The sequence below is a fragment of the Meriones unguiculatus genome, chromosome 11 (assembly GCF_030254825.1).
Source record: "Meriones unguiculatus strain TT.TT164.6M chromosome 11, Bangor_MerUng_6.1, whole genome shotgun sequence".
NCBI classification, from domain to species: Eukaryota; Metazoa; Chordata; class Mammalia; order Rodentia; family Muridae; genus Meriones; species Meriones unguiculatus.
This window is the reverse complement of record NC_083359.1, coordinates 36,891,702-36,915,411: the sequence shown is the minus strand read 5'-3', so window position 1 is coordinate 36,915,411 and position 23,710 is coordinate 36,891,702. Positions and strand designations below refer to the sequence as shown.

General features: G+C 52.7%; 1 protein-coding gene across 2 annotated transcripts in view; it reads left to right on the top strand.

Annotated features, from left to right (window-relative positions):
• The window catches only part of Stk10 (serine/threonine kinase 10), a 90,632-nt gene that overhangs the window by 37,104 nt on the left and 29,818 nt on the right, over positions 1 to 23,710 (top strand). For both annotated transcript variants that reach the window (XM_021635624.2, XM_060363878.1), the window contains 5 exons: positions 7,087 to 7,135; positions 7,917 to 8,066; positions 18,439 to 18,511; positions 19,677 to 19,871; positions 20,320 to 20,401. In XM_021635624.2, coding sequence (XP_021491299.1) covers positions 7,087 to 7,135; positions 7,917 to 8,066; positions 18,439 to 18,511; positions 19,677 to 19,871; positions 20,320 to 20,401 — 549 coding nt within the window. The remainder of the gene's footprint in view (positions 1 to 7,086; positions 7,136 to 7,916; positions 8,067 to 18,438; positions 18,512 to 19,676; positions 19,872 to 20,319; positions 20,402 to 23,710) is intronic.

The following is a 23,710-nucleotide window of genomic DNA, read 5'->3' as shown; positions in this document are numbered from 1 at the left end:
GCATTTATCAGTACCTACCTACCTACCGTGTCTCAGGAATGTGTCCTGGGTCCCTGCTACAGTGAGCAACCCCTTCCCCCTCCAACTGAGATGACAGCATCTGTCAGTTACCTTCTGAAGTGTGAAGGTCCATGCAGAGCACTTGCTTAGGGCATGGCATCAGAGAAGCACTCCAGCTGCATTAGGTGTCCTGGAAGCTGGGATGGAGTGACACAGCCCGTGGAAGGCCTGCACACTTGGAACTTGCTGTGACTTAGCTGGCCAGCTTCTTGGGGTGAGCGTTGAGTTGGGAAGCGAGCGACGTTGGAGATGTGAGAACTTTCATTTCTGAATCCCTCAGTCCTGCACAATTACTGGGCCAGTACTTCAGATGCACAGCTCTGGAGAAGTTTGGCTCCTGGGCAGCAGAGAGGATGCTGTCTGGGAAGGCAGGGTGTCTTTTAGAGTGACCCCTGGGTACCAAGGTGTTCTGCCAGGGATGAGATTGCCCAAGAGTGTACCTAGGAGTGAGGCAGGCATGGCCCCTCCCTGCTCTATTTCTGTTCTGTCATTGTGTCTGAAATGGTGCCTGTTACAGGGCCCAAGTCCTGTGATTCTCCATTCCATTCACAAATGGCCAGAGCAGTAGAGCCCAGAGACCCCAGAACCTGGCCCTAAGATAGCTGCTTAGCCTAACCAAGGGCAGTGTGGTCCCCAGATTCCTTGGCCTTTGGCCCAACAAGGAAGCCAGTGACACCAGGCTGCTGTCACGTCCTCCAATAGGTGCCCTCAAGCAATGTTGCCAAGGAAACAAGGATCTCCTAGAGACTGAGGAAGGAAGCCAGCTGTGCAGGGGACAAGCCTCCAGCAAGAGGGACCAGGGTCAGCAAGGGCTTCCCCCGCCAGAACTGCTGCCTGCGTGTGTGCGTGTGTGCGTGCGTGTGTGTGTGTGTGTGTGTGTGTGTGTGTGTGTGTGTGTGTGTGGGCGTATGTGTGAGTATGTGCTTGTGTTCTTGTACATAGGCTCATGAGGGTCAGAGGCGTTTCCCCCTACCCCACCCCTGACTCACACACACCTTTTTTTTTTCTGAGATAAGATCTTTCCTGAACATGGATCCCACTGATTCTTCTAGACTGTCTAGGCAGAAAGCCCCAGGTATCCTCCTATCTCCATCTCCCCAGTGCTGGCATTATAGGCAGTCATCACCGCACCCCACTTTTTGTTTGGGTGCTGTGGATCTGAGCGTCACTCCTCACGCTTGCATGGCGTGCACTTTACTGACTGAGCCGTCTCTCCAGCCCTCCTTGTTTTTTAAGGCATTATTTATTTATTTGTTGGCGTTAGAGACATCACATGAGACCTGCCCTCCTGACAGATTTCTGAGTGTAGGATACATCATTGTTGATTGTCATTACAGTGTGGACTGCAGGCTCCAGAGCTGACTCACAGCTTCAGGCCCGTTGATCAGTAGCTCCTGCTCTCTGGCTGGGCAGCCGGCTCCACTCTGGGGTCTGTGTTTGTCCGCGCTGGATCCCTGGGTCTGCAGTATCTGCCTGTTTGCTTCTGGCTTCTCTCCCTCAAGTGCAGCGTCCTCAGGGCTCATGTTTGTCTTCCACCACACCGCAGACCCTTTTCCTTTGGAAGCCAGCAGTTCTGCTATCTGACATACTTCATGAGTGTCTCCCGTCCATCACGGTCGCAGAGCTTGCTTCCGCACCTCGCCGTTTATGAATTGCGCTTCAGTGAGCTTGAGAGTGCTAACAGCTCTTTGAAACCCTAGTTCTGCTCCTTTCAGATAAATGCCCAGATGTTGGATAACTGGATTCTGTGTTCTATTTTAGATTTCTTCAGAAACCCTAGCATGGCCTTGAACTCACAATCTTCTTGCCTCCGCCTCCTGAATTCTGGCTACCACAGGAATCCATGCTGTGTTCTGTAGCAGCCTTGCCACTCTGTGTCCTCTCGACAGCACCTGATGTCATTGACATCAGTCTGACAGGCAGGCTGTCTTGATGTTTATGACAGGCTTGCTTGTACACGTGTTTGCCTTTGGAGGCATGTCCATTCCTGACCTAGCCAGTGCTGGTTGGGATGTTGGAGTTTCTAGGAACTCATTGGGTCATCTGGGGATGAGCCTGTGAGTAAGTGATGATAATTGGCAGGTGTGTCCCTGGGCTGCAGGCCACTCTATGTCCTCTGCATTACAGAGACGATGTATCATGTGTCATGTCTATGACATCACTGCCAAGACCAGTGTCATGAAGCTTTTCCTGCTGATTTCTCTCAGGCCCTTTACAGTTTCTGTGTATGTCCAACCTTTCATCCACTTTCCATTAATGCTTGTGTAAAGTAAGAGTCTGGCTTTCTTTCTCTTCCTGTGAGTATCCAGCTTACAAGCCTATTTGTTGAGAAGACTGTACACCCTAACTCTGACATCCTTGCTGACGGTCATTGGACCATATATATGAAGCATTATTTCTGGGCTCACTACTTTTTCATCTTTATGTTTGTTTTGTGCCATTGCCAGACTGTATCAATTTGTGTAGCTTTGTAGTATGTTTTAAAATTGTAAGACTTCTGGATTCTCAATTGTTTAGCTGAGATTGAGTTCAGAAAGTGTGAGACCTCTAGTTGTGGTCTCCCTTTTTCAAGGTTGTTTTGGTTGCTGAGGACTCCTTGATGATCCCTGTGAACTTGAGGCTGAGTTTTTTAGTTTCTATTAAAGATACTGTTAGGACTTGGTGGAGATTCCGGGGCCTGTGATGGCAGTGGGTGGCGAGCCTGTGGACAGCACTGGTTTTGTTACATTTTAACAAGGCTAGGTTACGATCAGTGAACCCGGATGCCTTTCCGTTTTCCTTGTGTCATCTTTCCTATCTTCAACAACATTCTGTGGTTTTCACATGATTTTATACCCTGCAACTATGGTTTTTCAGCTGTGAGTTTTTCTGTCCTAAGGCAGTGTTCCTCTCCTCCGTGTTTCTACCTTTGGCCTCCGGCACAGGCTCATGCGTGGCCCTCCAGGACAAGGTCACTCTGAGTTGACATCTGTGATGAAGTGTTCTGCATTACGCACATTGGACGTCTCTCACGGAGTTGTCTAGTCTTTCAGAGCCTTCCCTGCACCATTGAGTCACCCATGTGTTATTTCGCCCTGCAGTCTGTTAATGCGCTATAGCACATTGATAGATTATTGTGTGTTGAACCATCCTTCCACTCTTAGAGTAACTGCTGTTTGGCTGAGGTCTAGTCCAGCTTGTAAGTGCTGGATGTCATTTGCTAGATCTTAAGTGTTTTTTTGCAACAATATTCACCAAAGACGTCAATCTGTAGTGGTGTGTTTGTATATAACCATAATTCATAAGCCCCCAACACTGTGCAAATACTGAGTGAATAGTTTGTTATGATGTATTGAACCATGATTAAAAAAAAAAGATCATTACAGACATGTTTTTTCCTCATGTTTTGGACTCAGTTCAGTTCTGTGAATGCCAGGCAGTAGGTTAGAGAGCAAACTTGATTTGTTAAGTTTCTTTTTCTTATTAAACGCCATGTAACTGTGCGAAAGCCCAGGGGAACTGATAATTCAATCAAGTGCATCCCCCTTGCTGAAGGGTAAGCCCTGCATTCCTACCGGCTGAAAACCCAAGTAAGGCTAGAGCTAAGGTGGCTGGCCTTGCTCTGAGTGTCGAAGCAGCTGAGGCAAAATGCAGATGAAAGGGAAGCATAGCAGTTGAGGGCTCTGAACTGCAGAAGAGGAAGAAGGCCAGGCTGTCAGCGTGCACTGCCATCCCAGGGCTGGTGTGTATGGAGTTGTGCAAGGGATGTCGAAGTTGAAGACAAAGGGCGCGCCTCAGGCCTGGCCACTTCTCACACTGGCTCATGATAACCCCGAGGGTGTGCCAATAACTGGTGGTTCTGGGAAAGCCTATGTTTATGGACGGCCATGGTCCCTGGGGGACAGTGGCTGATTTCATTTGCTCGAGGTGTCACCCAAGTGTGACAGCGGTGTCACAGCAGTGTCACAGCAGTGTGCTTTCCTGCGGGGCCTTCCAGCCAGGGGTTGCTGTAGTGTTCCTGGTGATGGTGGAAGCAGAGCTCAATGCCATTGTATGGACGGACGAGGGAACACGCTGGGAGAGGTCCCCACTATCATAGTCTCTTAAGGGGGGGACTTAAAGGGACTGTCACCTTTAATCTTTTGATGATACCTGGCAGGGGGGAGGGGTGTCCGGCCCTGTTGCTATGCACAGCGTGTCAGACCCCTTCAATCCCTGTGATAAATCCACAGTCGATAGTCACCTGTGTTACAGAGAGACCGGCAGGTGGCTTCAGGCTGTCCTGCCAGTGAGTGGAGAGGAGGCCCCGCACCTCAGGAATGTTGGGAGTCAGCCTGACTGCCAGCAGACTTTGCCCTCTTTTGCATTTTTCTGGGTAAGAAGAAAGAGGATGGTGTCCTGGTTTTGTTTCCTATTGCTGCTATAAAAAGCGCCCTGACGAAGCAGCTTAGCGGAGAAAGGGTTGATTTCGGCTCACAATTCCAGGTTCCACGTCATCCCTGCAGGGAAGTTAAAGCAGCAGGAACTTGAAGCAGCTGGTCAGGAGCAGAGTGCGTGCTTGCGCTCAGCTTCTTTCCTCTGCTCTTTTACAGTGCAGGGACCAACCGAGGGGATGGCACCGCCCTTAGTGAGCCGGGGCCTCCCACCTCAGCGAAATCGCGACAGTCTTTCGCAGGCCGCCTGATCTAGACAATCTCTCCTTGAGACCCTCTTCCCATGCGATTCTCATGTGATCACTAAAACCAGCCGTCACTTTTAGCTCGCACGGAGTCTCAAAAACAAGCAGCCAGGCTTAGGGGCACCCGCCTTTAATCCCAGCGCTTGGGAGGCAGAGGCGGGTAGATCCTTGTGAGTGTGAGTTCAGCCTGGTTACGAAGTGACTTCCAGGTCAGCCAGGGGTACTCAGTGAGACCGTGTCTGAAAACAAGTAGAATGAAACAGACCCCAAGCTCCACCGAGGAGTCCCGGTATATTGGCTGAGCCCCAAGCAGGGGGAGAGGGCCAGGATGTGCTGTCCACCTGGCGTACTCACCTGCTGATGCTCATGGTGAGAAGGATTTGTGTCTTTCCCACCACTGCGTTCTATGGTTGACTTTCCTAGTGACTGACAAGAGCCCCTAGGACTCCTGTGGAGCTGGGAAGGGTTACAGGCAGGGTGCTGTGCAGTGCTGAGAAGTGAACTCAGCCTGCAGTTTTCTGGTACCTAGGAGGAGAGTGAGTGGGTGAGCGAGCCAGTGGGTGAGTGAGCGAGAGAACCAGTGAGTGATGGTGGCCTTCCTTCTCTGGTATACCGGTTCTACAAAGGAATACTTCCTTGGGTTATTGTTAGATGAGAATAGTCTTGGGGAAGCTGAGGACGGTTTGTTGATGGCCGGGCAGGGTGACCTAGCTGTCTCAGAGCCACATCCTCCCTTCCTGTGGGCAGTGTTGTGCAAGCAGGCAAGTGCCCTTTCTCCACGGCAGTTCTCTTTGGCATGTGGTGGGGCTGGCGGGTCAGGACTGTCTGCCGCTTCTAAAACCCGGTACCCCTCATGTTGCCAGCGCAGATCACAGCCCCACCTAATAGTCTAGGACTTCTCGCCCTTCCGTGCAGCCCAGCCCTATTTGACCTTCAGTGGTTCCCTGCATCCCAGCATGGTTCACCCCTCAGTACCACCCTGTGGCTGGTCACAGTTGGGCGCAGGAACCGCAGCAGTCCCTTTTAGAGCTGAGTCCAGATGGTTGAAGGTGCCGTGCGGAGATGTGGGCCTGGGGTGTGGGACCAGCTGTGGCTGTCTCCAAAGCCTTTTTTTCATTCATCCTCATCTTTACAGCACCCAGAAGCCTCTAGAACAGTGGCTCACAAGCTGTGGGTCATGACCCCTTTGGGGATCGAACAATCCTTTCAGAAGAGTCACCCGAGACCATCGGGAAACACAGATATTTACATTACAACTCCAGGGTAGTAGCAAAAAGTTCGTTATGAAGTAGCAGTAATTTTACAGCTGGGGGTCACCACAACATGAAGAACAGAAGTAAAGGGTCACAGCATTAGGAATGTTGAGAGCCACTCCTCTAGAAGGTGGGACTAGGGGCCCATCATAGACCTGCAGTGCCTTCTCCCTCTGTGTGGGAGAGCTGGTGGGGCCACCTGGGTCATGGATGAACGTGTCTCTCCTGTGTAGAGAGCCCTAGCTTCTTTGTCAGCGCGTGGTGTTTGCTCTGCCCCGCTGAGTTGCATCACAGGGACTGGAGCTATAAGCTGAAAGGTGGCTCTGGAGTATTCGTGACGGTGGACTCTCCACTCAGGGAAGATGACAGAGATGTGCTTAGAGTGCTCCAGGAGGAGCAGGGTGAGAGTGCTCCAGGAGGAGCGGGATGAGAGTAGTCTAGGGAGAGCTCACCTGTGCGTTGCTTTTTGGTCCCTTGCGTTAGCTGCTGCCAGTTTTCCTCAGGCCTACCACCTCTTAGGTGTGCAGTTAGGTCTGTGGGATAGGTGGATGGATGGACGGATGGACAGACAGGTGTCCCGGGGGTTAGAAAACCTGCTCTCCAGTCTAGGATCTGCCACCAATATGTATGGTCTCGGTGGGACACAGTGCTTTCTGGGCCTCTGGCTGTTGCATCTGAACTGAGTCCCCACCTCCAAGGCCCTGATGTTCTGATGGCCTGAGTCTGCTGGGACAGGACTCTGGCAGGTGGTGTTGGTGTAGGGTTCTGTGAGGCCAAGGCCGATCTGGATTTGGTGAGGAGGTTCTCTGCAGCTCTCGGACTTAGAGCACAGGAAGTAGAACGGGTGTGGGATGCAGATTTGACTCTGGACAAGCTGGAAGGGTACGTGGGACATCGGACTTGGCTGTCGAAGCCTCCATTGAAGTTTCACGTTCGCTGGCAACTTGAAAAGATAAAGTGCCCATGGCATCCTCCCTGGGTGGCAGAGGATCCTGTGAATGTGGGAATGGTCGGGGGGGAGATAGATGAACACGCCCCCAACAGTAGGGGTGGGTGGGACAGGCACTTCCGCGCATGGTGTGGCCCCAGCTCATGGCTCTGCCTTGTTTCCTCCAGATCATGATCGAGTTCTGCCCCGGGGGAGCTGTGGATGCCATCATGCTGGGTAAGTCTTTCTTTAGCTGCTGGGACTGTGGGGCTTGCCCTGAGTGCCCGGAGCCCTGCACTGTACTCCTTACCTGCTCTGACCTGTCCCTCCATCCCCTCCAGCCCCCTGCCTCTTTGTGGGTATGGAGAGAACGCTGACCTATGGGAAGCACCCACTGTGCTGTGACTTGATTGTGTACCCCAAAAGCCCAGGGGCTGCAACTTAACTCTCAGATTCACCCACAGACAGAGTTTGGAGGTGGGTCTGTGGGAGGACATTAGGTGAGGTTGTGAGGGAGCCAGCCCCTGTGGTGGCATTAGTGGCCCGCTAGCTCACTTGCTGCCTCACCATGTGGCACAGCAGGAGGGCCTCTAGGTGAGGCCGTGCTGTTGGGACTTCCAGCCTACAAAACCACGAACCCTTTCTACCTTTTGTGTACCAGTTACCACAGCAAAAATGGACCAAGGCGCCCCGAGTCCTGCCACACACGCCCTGCATCTCAGTGGCTATTTGTGAATCTGAATTGTGAAGCCTTGGATCTCTAAAGTGACCTTCAGCTACATCTGTGCCCACGGGAGAACAGCCGTGCTGGCCCCATGGTTGTATTGTGGGGCCAGGATTGGTCTATAGGCTAACAGGCTCCTGGAGGTGCTCCCCACTGCTGGCCTGGAGAAGGTCTGATGCAGATCTGGCAGGAGCCCGGGGCTGGCACTGTGCAGGGTCAGGTGTCCACCAGAAAAGGGCCGGGGGCTGGCCTAGCAGGTGCGCCTCAGCTGACAAGAGTGCTTCTCCTCTCCAGAGCTGGATCGAGGCCTCACGGAGCCTCAGATTCAGGTCGTGTGCCGCCAGATGCTGGAGGCTCTCAACTTCCTGCATAGCAAGAAGATCATCCACCGAGACCTGAAAGCCGGCAACGTGCTTATGACCCTCGAGGGGGACATCAGGCTGGGTAAGAAGGGCTTTGGGGGGCAGGCAGTGTCTAACTGCAGGGGTCTTGGCTTGGTGCTGCCTGGCCTTTGCAGCAGAAGGGGGCAGATATTGAGTCCTCACTCACACAGCTACCCCTCCACAAGCTACCAACAGGGCTCTGCCCACCCTTGGACCACAGGCTATTCTGATGCTTCTGAGCTGGGATCAGGGGGCATTTGGCAGCATGGAGACAACAGGGTGAAGGCGTGTCTTAAACCTTGTGAATGGAGACCAGGGATGCTGGCCAGCACCGTGTGGAGTTCACCACAGCCCATGATGCCAGAGCCTGGCCCTAGCTTCCACTCTGACAAACTCAGATGGAGAGATCCTGTATCTAAGCACTTTTACCCACTGACCCATTTTGCTGTTTCTCCCCTGAATATTGATCGAATCCTCAGATACACATAAGTATGTTAGAAGGTAAACCAAGAATCAGAATTGATTTTGTTTTGTTTGTTTGTTTATTGATTGATTGATTGATTTCAAGGCAGGGTTTCTCTGTACAGTCCTGGCTGTCCTGGAACTTGCTCTGTAGACCAGGCTGGCCTCAAACTCAGAGATCTGCCTGCCTCTGCCTCCCTGAGTGCTGGGATTAAATTTCCTTTTTCTTTGTGTTCTTAGTAATATTGTAGCTAAATGCCACCTGTGTACCCTCTGCTTCTCCTTACTCCCATTGTCATTCTCCAGAGGTGTGGCTCTGAGCGCCCCTCGTCTTTCCTCCAGCACCATTAAATGATGTGTCTGTAATTCTGCCATTTGATGGACAGAACATGATTATCGTACAGTCTTCCAGCACAGGAGGGGTCAGGAGAGAGGGCCTGGAAGTACCTCCAGGCTCTTTATCTGGACATGTCCACCACATTGGTTCAGGGGGGTGCCTGTTGGCGCTTATGTGTTTACCCTAGTGGTTGCTGGATTTGGGGTGGAGAGCTCCCTATGTGGGTGGAGAGAGCTCAGAGGGGGTGACAGTAGGGACTACTGTCATTTGGGAGCACTCAGCTCCACTGCCCAGTAAGCTCTGATACTCGTTCATTGCTCTATTCCCCACTCTCAGCCTGTCCTTCCAGTATAGAAGTGTCAGCATTTTTACTTCCGCTAGTGGCTGTACCCTAGGGCCCCCATGAGGACTGCCGTATAATATGAGGGTAGGGCAGAGAGGCACAATCAGTCAGAGGTGTGCCCTGCAGCATTTGTCAGAGGGCTCAGAGAGGACACGTAGCCAGCCCCAGGACACACAGCTAGCAAGAACAGAGCCAGGGTCTTCCCCCGCCCGCCCAGACTTGGCACTGTTCGAGACCTCTCTCGTTACCCCCATATCTTTGTACAACTCAGAGCTTCCTGAAAGAATTGCTTGGCCCTTCTTTCTCCCAGGCAAGGATGTGGGAGATGACATCTGTGCACATACCGTGTGAGAGAAGAATAGGTGGGCTGCAAAACCAGACTCAGACCAGCCTGGTTCAAACCCTGGCTCTGCCACTTCTGTTGTGTGTTAGCGGTTATTAGCAGCGTGGGTGTAACGGTGGATCCTTCTTGAAGGGTGATTGTGGTGGGGAGGGTAAAATGACAGCAGTGTCATACTGGGCAGGTGGTGGGCACCTGTTCCTGCCTTCTGATGAGTATTTGCCACTGTCTCGGGTTTCCTTCCTCTGAGGTTTCCTCTGTTGTCTAGTCTGGCATGGCTCCAGCTGCCCCATTCTGGACTGACAGTTGGATTGTGTTTGTGCAGAAAGAAAATCTGCAGCCTTAGGACATTGGGGTATTGGCAGGGTGTGGCCTCTGGAACTAAAGATCTGCATTGTCCCAGAAGAGTTGGGTCACCCACCCGCTTTGAGCCCGGTTCGCCGCACTCAGAGTGCTGCCGCGTGGACTGGGGGTGACTTCATTTCACCCAGTGGGCCCGCACAGCCGAGAGGGCCAGCGGACGTGGCCGACTGCTCCCCTCTACACACCATGCATGCCTTGCCCAGTGAATGAAAAGGAGGACACGACTAGTCGTAATGTATGGAGAGGGTTTTTATTGTAGACACCAGGGAGAAAGCAGGCGGCGGGAAGGGTCCTCGCTGGGCATGGCCTGCAGACCAAACCAGACCCTGAGAGGAGCGAGGGGGAGAGACAGCATACCAAGTGCGATTTGTCCCTTGTTTGAGACCTCACACCCAGGCGCTCCTTGGAGTAGATGAAGCAAATCCTACAACCCCCAAGGCCTTTCAAGTGCCTGGCCGAAGGGCCAATGGTTCAGCAGTCTGGATCCTGAGCTTAGAGCAGTTGGAAGTTGGTGACAGTCATGTCGGTCATTGCCATGGCTCCCTCAGCCTGGTTACCTAAGGAGCCTGACTCATGAAGGCCTCTGCTGTGCTGGGGGCCTGGCTAAAGCCCAGCAGGGAGCCAGTCACCTGCTTCTCGTCCCCATCTGCGCCTCAGCCCAGCACCCCTGACTTCTGATGTAGCAAATTGGGGTCTGGGGTCTTTGCCAGGACCCTCTGGGGATGCCCGGAATCCCAGATAGCACCAAACCTTCTGTGGACTGCGTTTCTCCTGCACACACACGTACCACGGAATTTCCTTTATATTAGACAGTGGACTTCGGTGACAACAAGAAATGTTACAACAAGGGTTATCACAGGGTTATTGTAACAAAGGTTACGTGAATGTGGTCTGTCTTAGTTAGGGTTGTCATTGCTATGATGAAACACCATGACCAAGGCTAACTGGAAAGGAAAGCGTTCATCCGGCTTACACTTTCACATCACTGCTCACCACAGAAGTCAGTCAGGACAGGAACTGAAGCAAGGCAGGAACCTGGGGCAGGAGCTGATGCAGAGGCCATGGAGGAGTGCTGCTTACTGACTTGTTCCTCATGGCTTGCTCAGCCTGCTTTCTAATAGAACCCAGGACCACCAGCCCAAGCATGGCACAACCTGCAATGGACTGGGCCTGCCCCATTAATCACTGATTAGAAAATGCCCTACACTGAGTCTTTTTTTTTTTTTTTAAACTTTTTATGGATTCTTTGTGAGTTTCACATTATGCACTCCAGTCCTCCTCATCTCCGCTATCCTCCCTCCAACCTTGCAACCTCCTCCCAAAATAACACACACACACATAAACAAAACAAAGCATAGGAAACATCTCATCATGGAAGCTGTAGTGTGTCGCAGTGTGTTCCACAGTGCATCCTTCTGTCCACACATCTTCACTTGCAAATGTTCATTGCAGTGAGTCATTGGACTGGCTCGAGGTCTCTGACTTCCGTCACACCATCAATATATTGGATTCTCCTGGGGACTCTTCCCAGTAATCCTGTTATTGCTTGTGTCATGGAGATCCTGCAGCTTTGGATCAGAGGACTGGCCCTTGCACACTCCCCAACACTTCACGATGGTATAGGTTTTGGGGTCTGGGCCTGGGTGGTAGCTGAACTGGTCAGCACCCAGGCTTTCCCTAATCCACACCACCAGGCCAAGCTCTCTAGCACTGCTCCTGCTAGGCCATCCTGTGCCACCATCAGCAGGAGGCAGGGTCTGCCCTCCTGCCCTCGGGACTGGCTCTCCTGACTACCGCAGATGGCAAGGGCCGAGGAGAGGGAGGGCATCACCCTGTGCCCACTCCACCTCACGGCAGATGGGTAGCTGGCTGGTCAGCCCACCTGTGCCTCCTCCACCAGGAACCAGCTCTTCTGTGCTGTCCGGGCGAGGTGTGGGGTCTGGCTGTCCCACTGTCATGACCCTGCTCTCCCAGCAATCCTGACTGCCCCAGGAAGCAAGGGCAGGGGGCAGAGGGCATCACTCTCACTCTTAGGCCACTTCATGTACAGCCTGGCCTTACGGAGGCATTTTCTCAATTGAGGTTTCCACCTTTCAGATAACTCTAGCTTGCATCAAGTTGACATAAAACCAGCGAGCACATGCTCACTTGTTCTCTCCCTCTCTCCCCCCACCACCCCCCGGGTGTATGTGTGATTCATGAGTGAGAAGAGCAAGGTTGCTAATGTTTTGGGCCGACACGAGTAGCAAACTGAAACCACAAAAGCTGAATTGCAATAAGCGGGTGGCGGCCACACCGAGGGCTACTGTTGAATTCCTGGCCGCTTTCTTCATCCTCAAAGGCCACTGACGGCATTTTCAGAGGAGGACTTTGTAGCCCGGAGAGGTTAATTCTCTGACCCAGTGTCACACAGCTAGCAAGAGGAACGACTGGGGTTCAAATCAAGGCATCTGGCTTCAGGGCTGACATGTAAGCCGCTCCCCTCTTGTAGACTCTTTTGGGGAAGCACGGAAAAAAAAAATCTCCTGTGTGTGAAGTCAACACATGCTTATCTCTTGGAACCAGATTGAGAAAAAGAGGCAGTTAGGAGTATGTGGTTGGTTAGAGCCATATAGAGCACTGCTGGGTCACCCTGCCTTTCTAGGGAACCCCAAACTTGGTAGATTCTGACAAGATCTAGTTCTACATTTCCCATCGGCTCCTGCAAGATAAACCAGAAACCATTGGGGGCTGCGGTGTCGGTAATACTAGTGAAAGGCTCTGATTGGCCCAGCCTGGCTCTCTGCCAGTATGGAGTAGATGCTGTGATTGGCCCAGCCTGTGGTCAGTCTCTGGCATGGAAGGGGAGAGGTCAGGGAGCCAATATGGAGATCCTTCCTTTCAGTGTTAGTGTGTGTGGGGGGGCAAGATAGCCTTTTCAGAGGAAGAGAGGACCTGACCCAAGTCATTGTTCTCAGCCTGTGAGACTGATGTAGAAAGGAGGGGGCAGAGCAGGAAGCAAGCTCAGGAGACTGCTTTTGCAGTTGAGGTTTTGGGGTGATGTGGGGAGAAGAGAGGAAAGCAAAAATAAATAAATAAATAAATAAATAAATAAATAAATAAATAAATAAATAGAAAGCAACAGTAAGGAGTTGAAGGTAACGGGGAGTCTGTGAGCAAACAGGCTTTGTTAAGAGGCCAGGTGTAGTTGCTCCCAAACCTACAGACAATAAAATGGAAAGCTTGCCGAGGTGGAGTAGTCCTTTTGGTCTGTTGTCTGGATAACAACGGCACTTTAACAGGTGAGGAAACTGAGGCCTAGAAGAACTGAAGCAGTGTGTTACCTCCCTTCCTGGTGCTGTTGCTGCCATGACACTCATCCCCTCCCCCATGGCAGATCATCCTGTAATTAGGAGAATTACACTCCTGCTAATGAGTGTAGCTGGGCACTGGCTGCTTCAGCCCTGTCTGGGATCCTGAGGAAGGTGGCTCCTGGCAGCCCTGGGCAGGGCAGGTGCTTCCCACTCTCTTTCTCCAACCCCCGGGTCCAGCAGATCACAGCCTTCTCTAGGCCAGCTTCCCTGTGGTCCTACAAGGGGCCTGGCTACTGTCACATGGTTTTTGGAAGAGATGGTTTTCACCATGCTGTGTGGCAGGTGCCCTCAGGCTATAGGTGGCTGCCAGGCTGATGTGGGGGCACCTAATCCTCTCCATGCTTCCTGGCTTCTGAGGGGAGTCTGTTGTGTCTTGTGTCTGTGTTGATCGCGTGGGGTCAAAGGAACAGAGCTGCTCGTGTATCTTCAAACATTCAAACATATCTTCAAATGTTCCAACTTAACTGTTTTTGTGTGTGCACGTGAAATGTTTTGACCCTCGAGAGAAGATAATATTTATACGTGTATAAAAAGTACTCCAAGTGTTTGGGAAGAGTGGCTCTCCTCTGCCATTTAAAATCACACCGTGTCCGCCCATTTCCCCGTATCCTCGGGTGTTACTCCTGGGCATCATCATTTCACACACATGCAAAACAGGTAACCTGTGATAGCCCTGAGCTGGATAGTATCATGCCATGTAGCCAGCCAGCCAGCCAGCCAGTCATTCGAGGAGGAGCGTGCCAGCGCCTGGCTCCCGGAGCCTCCTGTGGAGAGTTCCTGGGCCGTGGGGGCCCCTTTCCTCCTGCTCCCACCATGTGCACCCCCCCAGCAGATTGTGAAGTCTTCCCTCGCCACATCCTGTGTTTTACATAAGAGGGACAGAACCCAAACCGGTAGCATGGCTAGAAGTGTTTCTGTTTTCTAAACCGCAAAAACAGTACAGTCCGTCAGAAATGTTTTAAAGAATAAAACTGTGCATAGAAAAGGAACAAATAGGTCAAGGACCTCTGTGCTCTGCCCCCACCAAAACCCCACATCTGGGAGGTGACTGCTTGGGTACAGCTGAGTTTGGGGAGGCTGGAATCATGCTGTGCGTGCTGTCTGTCTCAGCGTGTTACAGGGGAACTTCTGGCCGGCTGCACCCAGACACAGAAGCGTTTTTTAGGGCTGCGTTCTGTCTCACAGCATAACTTAACCGCCTGCCCTCAAGCTCCAGCAGTGAGCCCAGTCGCCTCCAGTTTGTCATTCTTCTGGATGGTGCGCTTCTGGAAGCGTCTGTCCGTATACTAACCCCGTGTGCGGACATGTACAGCCTGAACCACTGTCACCGCTGCAGCATGCGGTGGGGCCTCCGAGACAGCTTGCTGCTGCAGGCACCTGCTGCCCATCCCGGTGACCTACACGGTAGAACTGACTCCTGCCAGTTTGTCCTCTGACCAACACATGCACGCGATAACACTTAACCCTCTCCCCACATAAAGATAAAAATAAGAAAATGTAATAAAGAACTGGGGCAGGAGAGATGGCTCCGTGGTTAAGAGCAAACACAGTACTCTTGCAAGAGGACCTGGTTCAGTTCCCAGCACCCGCACGGCAGTTCACACACACCTGAAACTCCAGTTCCAGGGGGTCCTCTGGAACTGCTTCTCACTCCACAAGCACCAGGCATGCAAGGGTGCACATACATACATGCAGGCCAACACTCGTACACATAAAATAAAGTTAAAAGGCCATACGCCCAGTAGTCCCTGCTTATCCATAGTCCAAGACCCACAGGGGTTACCCATTTTTCCTATCCATACATCCTGATGGCAAAGTTAAGTTTGTAAGTTCGGCATCTAAGAGATTAATAACAACGTTTAGAAGGATAACAGTGTGCTATAATAGATGTTATTTAAGACTTAGGACTTGACTTCTAGAACGTCCCATGTCACAGTTCCAGACTGGGGTTGACAGCAGGTAACCAAAACCAGGGAAATCCAAGCCGTAGGGTGGGGAGCAAGACTGTGGGAGCAAAGACTTTTCTGCAAAGCCTGTGTGCTCCCTTAGCTGTGAGTGTGCTCCCTTGGCTGTGAGTGTGCTCCCTTAGCTGTGAGTAAGCTCTCTTAGCTGTGAATGTGCTCCCTAGCTGTGACTGTGCTCCCTTAGCTGTGAGTGTGCTCTTTCGCTGTGTGTTCCCTTGGCTGTGAGTGTGCTCCCTTGGCTGTGAGTGTGCTCCCTTAGCTGTGAGTAAGCTCTCTTAGCTGTGAATGTGCTCCCTAGCTGTGACTGTCCTCCCTTAGCTGTGAGTGTGCTCTTTTGCTGTGTGCTCCCTTGGCTGTGAGTGTGCTCCCTTGGCTGTAAGTATGAGAATGTTCCTCCATCAGACTTGTCGGTTTCTTGCTGCTGGGCTGCTGTCGGGGCTAGAGCTGTGGGCCGAGCAAAGGTGTCTGTACAGACGTTCCAGCCTATCAGGGAGAGTCCCTTGACTCTGCTGTCCCGTTTCTTACTTATTCTAAAACGGAAGAAGAGAATCATGCTTTTATGAGAAGAGGCTGGTCAAAATGCTTCACTCAAGATGGCTGTCCACCCCCTCAGGGGACTCTCTCATGGACTCCAGCACGGTCACTCATGCGTGTCCACGGAGAGCCTGAGGCCTTGGGCTGCCGGGAGGGGACACCCCACCTCCACACTGAGCCCCTTACGTGAAGAGGAAGGAATAAAAGCCACCCTGAAAGTTGTCTTGGTGCCTGCTTCCAGGATGGCCTGGGGCCAGCTGGGCATTGTGGGAGCTGGTGGTGTCCCATTTACCCTTGCCTCTTGAAGGTGTGGCAGGGCCAGCCGGGAGAGACGGGGTGGGAGCGGGGTGATGGACTTCTGGCAGCTTCACCCCAAGGTCTCAACCAGTGTCTTCCCAGGAGACAGGAATAGTGTCCTGCCCACAGTGACTGTTTGTGGGGAAACAGGCTCACAGGTACCCAGGCTGACCCAGCAGGAAGGAAAGCCCAGTCCCCACAGGAACCCTTGAGGGGCCACTCTCCAGGCAGGCTGGGGGTTCCCCGTGCCTGAACCTTAACCTTAGCAGCCCTGGTCCTGCCCTGGGAGGTCACAACCCATAGCCCCTCTCTCAGGTACACAAACGCTGTCCGGTCTCCACTGCCTAGGACATGGCCGTTCCCAGAAGAGGCTTGTTACTTTGGCCTCTCGAGGCCTCTGATTCTCAGGGTGGGCCTGTCCTTGGGAATAACCAGGGCTTCCTGAATGGAGAACTCAGGGTGGCCTGGGCTGGGAGTAGAGTCATTTTGTAAATGTGTCAATTTAATCCTGAGGACAGCCCCTCAATGAACCGTAAAGGGTCAAGGAAGCACCCCTGTGTCACAGAGTGAAAGCTACCACAGGCCCACAGCTATCGTGGTCCTCCACCTAGCTTATGCCACCCCCCACCCCCACCAACAACCAGCCTCTGCAGGACAAACTGGGGTTTCTGGCTTCTGTGATGAAAAGAACTTCAGGACTGTGCAGTAGAGTTTGTGATTCTATAGGGCTGGTTCAGAGTGGCGTCAGCAGGAGAGGCAAGAGAAAGGAGACACAGAAGCAGGGTCTAGGGGATGGCTCAGTGGGTAAAGGCACTTGCCACCAAGCCTGGCGCCCTGAGTTCCACTCCTGGAATTCACTTGGTTGAAGAGAACTGACTCCCATGTGTAGCAGAAAGCCACCTGGAGGGGTCTTTTTAAACTCTACTTTATTTGGGGTATTTAGGCCTCTACCTCCCTTCCACCAACCTCCAGGCTTAAGTAGGAGAAAGGGGTAGATAGGGCCCAGACCCCTTTCCTTCTCCTGGCTATTAAGGGTCAAGGGGTTCTTCTAGGGCTCTGAACCAATCTCCACCAACCGCAGACACAGTCAGCAGCCTCCTCCATGCCGCTGCGCCCTGAAGCCTTTCTCTCTGTCTGTCTGCTCCAAAGTGCTGCACCGTCTCTGGTCTCCCCAAACTGCTACATGACACACACCAACACAGAACGCCACACCAAATGCCACGCCACACCTTCTCCTTCTCGGCTCTCACATTTATACTTCTAGACCACGACCCCCACCTTGCCACATGTGGAAGGCCATTACCAGCTGGCAAAAGCCACGCTCCGTATGAGACAGTTCTCAGGTGTGGACAAACTAAGGCCCAGCTAAACTCCCACACTTGGGATTAAGACAAAAACATACTTACATAACATAGCAGGGTTTACAAAGACACCAAAACTTCCATTACGCCCAGAAGTTGCCCTCTGACCTCTACATGTGGCATATGTGAATAATTTAAAAATACTCCCCCTCCCAGGCAATCTGGATGGGTGGAGGCATTCTTTTTTTTTCAACTGAGGTCCCTTTTCCAAGATGATTCCAGCTTGTGTCGAGTTTCCATGCCTTGGATGGAACTAGAGCCTGATAAGGTGAAACCAGGAGGCCACCAAAATGAAAAGAGAAAAAGATTAAGATTACAGATAATACCTTTAAAAACTTTATTTTCTTAAATGATAGCTATGTAATTCAGGTTGCTAATGTGTGTTTGAATATCATAATTGATATGATGAATATCATAATGATATTGATGAATAATATCATAATCATATGATATTGATGAATATCATAATTGTTTGCACTTTGTATTGTTTCAGTGAATGCATAGATTACTAGATGAAATGAGTCTGCCTCCTACCCCCCTTGAGACAGGGTCTCACTATCTAGACAGACAGAGAGAGAGAGAGAGATCAAAGCCAGCAGTGGTAGTACATGTCTTTAATCCCAGCACTCAGGAGGCAGAGGTTCTGTGAGTTTGAGGCCAGCCTGGTCTGCACAGTGAGTTCCAGGACAGCCAGGGATAAACAGAGAAACTCTGTCTTGAAAACCAGAGTGTGTGTGTGGGGGGGGGGAGGTTCTCTGTATAGACCAGGCTAGCATTGAACTCACAGAGATCTTTGCCAGTGCTGGGTTTAAAGGTGTGCGCCACCATCCCTGCCTGGGTCTGGCCTTTTTAAAAGGCTCTCCTGGTGATTTATTGTCAAATTGTTCTCCTGGAAGGGTCTGGCCGATTCATACTCCCACCTGGTAGCAAGGGGCCCATCTCGGCAACACGCTCACTTTAACTTTAAAACTCCAGTTTGCTGGGTAAATGGCAAGAGTGTTGCATCCCGGAGTCCACACCTAGGGGTGTGGGCGGAGAAGACTCCTTCAGCGATTTTATCTGAGGTTCTTGTCTTGCAGCTGACTTCGGGGTGTCTGCCAAGAATCTGAAAACTCTGCAAAAGCGAGATTCCTTCATAGGAACGCCTTACTGGTGAGTTGGAGTTGATCATCCGGCTAAATGTCCAGCCTGGCACCCCATGGGCGCCTCTGGGTGGATTGTGTGTGGGGAGCCGGGTGCCAGTTCAGGGCCTCTGAGTCAGCCCTCCCAGTGTGGGTCCAGCTCTAATTCTGGGTACTCCTGTGCCTAGCACAAGTGGCTTAGCTTCCTGACGCCTCATCCATAAATCGGGGCTACAGTGGAAAGCACCCCATTAATAAACTAAAAAGGTGCTTCAGTTCTTGGCTTATTTAACACTTGTGCTGAGTTCTGGGTGCTGGGCATAGGTGGGGGCAGGAGAGCAATGTAAATTCACTCCTTGACCTCATGAGACATCTCCCTGCACCTCTCCAGCCTGTTGTGTCTCATCCTTTTTCAAAACCATAACTTAACATAAAAACACCTATAAAAAGAAAGCTCTCAGCCATGTGCCGTGGCTCGTGCCTGTAATCCCAGCACTCGGGAGGCAGAGGCAGGCAGATCTCTGTGAGTTCGAGGCCAGCCTGGTCTACAAAGTAAGTCTAGGACAGCCAAGACTACATAGAGAAACCCCATCTTGAAGGGGGAGGAGGGGAGGAAGCTCTCTGGTAGAGGTGACCTCTGACCTTAGTCTACAGACAGTTGAGCTGAGGACTCCCTCTCCCACAAGTGCAGGCGTCTCCCCAAGCCCATAGCTCTCTTACTCAATTTCCCACCTGATCACTCTGTGTTCTGTTTTACAACTCGCCGTGGTGTTCAGCCCCCGTCTTGCTTGCTTATTACTCTTAACTCTTTCTCTCCCATCCCACCCGTTCTTCCTCTCTCCTCTCTCCCACGCCCCCTTCTCTCTGTGCTGTCCTATTCTGTGTAGCCCACTGTCCCACCCTGTTTGTTTCTGCTGGAACCTTCCCCCTCTGCCCTCACCCACCTGCCTCCTCCCCAGGACTCTGTTCTGGATTGCTGCTGCCACCTTGTGGCAGGCTCCCGGAACTGCAGCGGGCTGTGGCGGGGGCTCGTGAAGACCCTTGAGGAAGACAAGTGGGATGCCAGTTACTCAAATCATGGCTTCAAACGCTGCCAACCTCCAGTGTGGTGCTGGTGGTGTTCCAGACCCTGAGGCTACAAGCGGCACTCGCAGGGGCCCCAGTTCTTAGCCCTTATTGTTCCTTGGTTGGCTCAGGATGGCCCCTGAGGTGGTGCTCTGTGAGACCATGAAGGATGCCCCCTATGACTACAAGGCTGACATCTGGTCCTTGGGCATCACGCTGATCGAGATGGCGCAGATCGAGCCTCCGCACCACGAGCTCAACCCCATGCGGGTCCTGCTCAAGATCGCCAAGTCGGACCCTCCCACGCTGCTCGCACCCTCCAAGTGGTGAGGAGAGAGGAGAGCTGGGTAGTTGTAGAGGGTTCTGAGGCCCCTGCAAGGGCGAGTGAGGACGTGGGGCATGTGTGTGCACAGCGTCTGACTCTCGGCATGGCAGACTCTAAAGTCAGGGATGTTGGAGGTGGGGTGGGGGTCCCGGTCTTTCTGAACTTTGCCCACTCGATGTGAGAGCAAGGCCAGTGATCCGGGATGAGATTTCATTATGTCCTCTGGGAACCTAAACAGAACCCCAAAAGCCAATGGCTCCGGGCCAGGAATGGGGACTTGGGTTCAGATTTTGACATTGCCATGCTCGGTCCCTAGCCAGTCTGTGTCCCTCTTAGACTTCTGTGTCCTGATGTGGACCAAGGGTGTCATGTGGACCCTGTCTCCAGATGCCCGATGCTGGGCACATGGTGCCCGCACTGTGGCCCACTCCTTCCACCTCTCCTCCCAGGTCTGTGGAGTTCCAAGACTTTCTGAAGAAAGCGCTGGATAAGAACCCAGACACCCGGCCCAGTGCTCTGCAGCTGCTGGAGGTGAGTGGGGATTAATTGCACTGGCCCTTGATGGGTGGTCGTGGGGATAAAGTGACAGACCATCAGGTGCTTAGCCTGGCTCTTCAGTACTATGCTCAGGGAATGCTTGATGTGTCAATACGTTATTAAAACGTGAAGGAGACTAGATGCAGGTGGTCGGCCACACCCGTAAGCCTGGCACCTGGGAGGCAGAGGCAGGAGGAGTTCAAGGCCTGGTCTGCATAGCAAGTTCCAGGCCAACCAGAGCTACATCCAGAGACCCTGACTCAAAGACAAGAAAGCGAAACGAAACAAATCAGAAGTGGGCCTATGTGTGGGGGGACTCTTGATTTCCCTTTCACACTTCTGTTTCAAAATCGAATGTGTGGCCTTCCTCAAGGCCCGTTTTCAGTGAGTCCTGTTTGTTTGGGGGATGGGCCCGCTGTCCTCGTCACATGTGAAGGCTCCAAGCCACTCAGGGCCAGTTGCTTCCTGCAAACGGCACCTCCTGTGCCGGGGCATCCGGCCCGCCTGACATTGTAGGGGCAGAGACCAGCTGTCCCATCCACATGGCAGCCAGGAGCCTTGGCTGGAGCCAGGAATTTCCATTTCCTAGCTGAAGCAGTGTCTGCCAGGAGAGTCTCTGTGTGCAGCAGAACAGAGCACAAGGCAGAGCGGGAGAGGCTCTCCCTCAGTTTACCCAGGTGCCCTCAGACCTGCTGGGGCTTGTCCAGCACCTGTTTTCAGTTTAGGATGGAAGGAACACACGGCTCTTCCAGACCTGAGGACACTGTTTGAAATGCTCGCGTTGACCCAGGTCTTGACTGAGCAACTAGGCCCTGTGTCTGTTGCTTCTGGGGTGCTTCTGTCTTTTTGTATCTCATGTGGCTAAGCCACTCCTGGCCCTGGTCACCGGTGGCTCAGTCATTCATCTGCACGCTGTCTCTGGGCCAGTGTCCTGAAGCCAGTGGTAACCCAGGGCTGAAGTTAGGCACCTCCAACCAGGGGTGTGACGGTTCTCTCTGTGCCTCAGTTTCTTTCTTGGTCAGATGGGTAACTCGTAAGGGCTTGCGGGTAATGCTTTTTGTGTGAAAACCATTCCCGGCAGGACGTTGTTTGCTTTGTCCAAACGGTCCAACAGCAGTCTTCCTGGTCTTAGAGGCAGCAGGGAGCTTAGGCCTTATCACTCTGTCATCCCACCCTGGCCGGCATCTGCCTTTCCTGCCCCTCCTCTCCCACTGCTCACTCCTCTGTCTCCTTCTCCGACCTCCCTCCCTCCGCCCCCACCGCACAGCTGATGAACATATAATCACTGGAGCTCTCTGCTTCCCTTAACTTGCTGTGATGACCAGGGCCAGCCAATGGGGGGAGAGGGGGCTGGCTTCGTGCCTCCAGCTCAGTCCACCCCTGACCCCATACCTTCGTTTCTACAGAGCCACTTCAGCCTGGCCACAGCCACACCGAGCACTCAGACCCCTCCTCAGGCATACTCTGCAGTGGCTGCCCACCCCTTCCCTTGGCAGCCTGGCACCCTCTCTCATCCTCCACCTCTCTCCCATCATAAGGTCTATTCCCTCCGCCTTCAGAGCAGGCCCAGAATGCACCACCTCCCTGCGGCTACTGTCAGACGCATTGTCCTTCATTCACACGATGGCTTCCTTACTGGCGGTTGTGCCAATCCTCAATCTGTTCTCAGAGGAACCCTGTAAGCAGCATGAGCCCTTCCCCCTAAACACAGCTCCTCAGTTAATGTGGCTAGCACTCACCCTTCTTATATGCCAGGTAAAGCATTCATAGAGGAAGGATTTCTTTTGCCTCAGAGTTGCAGAGGGTCTCAGTCTGTCACGGTGGGCAAGGCCTGGGGCTTTGGTCTTGGTCTTGTGAAAGCTCTGGGACCCTGGGGGGGGCAGTGTGCTGGGATACCAGGGGTATCCCTGGAAAGGTCACACCCACCCATTCATGGTGTGACTCCCCGACTGCTACTGCCATGTGACATCTCCCTCTGTGTGACCATAGCCAAGACCAGAGCCCCCTCCAGCACAAGCTCACACAGTTGCAAGTGACAGCTAGTGTCCTCATTCCGGTGACTCAGCTCTGAAGTCTGGGCTGTTGACCAGTCCGGGAAGTGAATGGAGGGAAAAAAAAAAAGGCCAAAGAAAGGCTGGAAAGATGGCTCAGTGGTTAAGAGCACTGGCTGCTTGTCCAGAGGACCCAGGCTCAATCCCTGGCACGCACATGGCGGCTCACAACTGTCTGTAACTCCAGTTCCATAGGGTCTATTGCTCTCTTCTGGCTTCCACAGTCACTGGATGTGCATGGTATACACAGGCGTACACAGGCCAAACACCGCCACACATACAGTACAAATAAAGGTTAAAAAGAGAAAGGAAGACAGACAGAAAGAGAAAGGGTGTAGGGGGGCTTATATTTAAGTACCCCTCCCCCAGTGGTTTCTCAGGGCTTAGAGGGAAAATAAGCTCATTTGGAAAGGGCATCTGTTTCAGTAGCAGCAGAGATCCTGGCCAAAGAGAGGTGCCAGTTGGCAAGCTATGTGCTGCCTCCTCCATGCTGGCATCTTGGAGCCCTCAGTAGAGCTGGCTCTGAGCAGCCATCCCTCTTTCTGGAGGGATGGACAGTGAGGCCATCTCCGGCCTGGCCTTCTGTAGGGTCATGAATGCCTGGACCAGCCTGCCTTGGGAAGCATTTGGAGTGTTTGCCCAGTGTTTGGCCACGCTGAGAGCTTCCCAGGTCCAGCTCTCTAAGGGCCTCAGCATTTGAGTTAGATGGAGAGGCTTCTCCACAGGCCCATCTAGAGGTGGGGGACTGATGCAGTGTGGCCACACTGCCCATTCCACGTCTCCCAGAGCTTTGACACACATCAAGGCCTGGTCAGCCTTGGCAGGGCTGCCCACACGCCAGCCACCTGCCCCAGGCCCCTTGCCGGGAACTGCCCTGCTTAGCTGGCCCTCCGTGAAAGGCTGTCCTCCCTCTCCTCCTCCTCCTCCTCCTGGGGACCTTGAGCTCCAGGCAGGCAGGCAGAGCAGATGGTTCTCCTCAAGAGCTGCTAATTTGCTCAATATGTGAGGTGCCTGACGAAAGCCTCATTCTCTGAGAAGCCTGGGCCTGCACTGCTGGTTTCTGCCACGTCCACTTTAGCTGCTGCAGAGCAGTGTCTTGTGGTGCCCTGCCCAGGTCATGTGCTACAGAGCTAGGAGCTCTGGGGATCTTGGGTCTTCTCAGCCCCAGAGAACTGTGCTCTGGCAAAGGAACGGTTGGAAGTGCGAAGTGGCTGCATGGACTGATCTCTTGCTCTTGCTGTGGTGCTGGTGA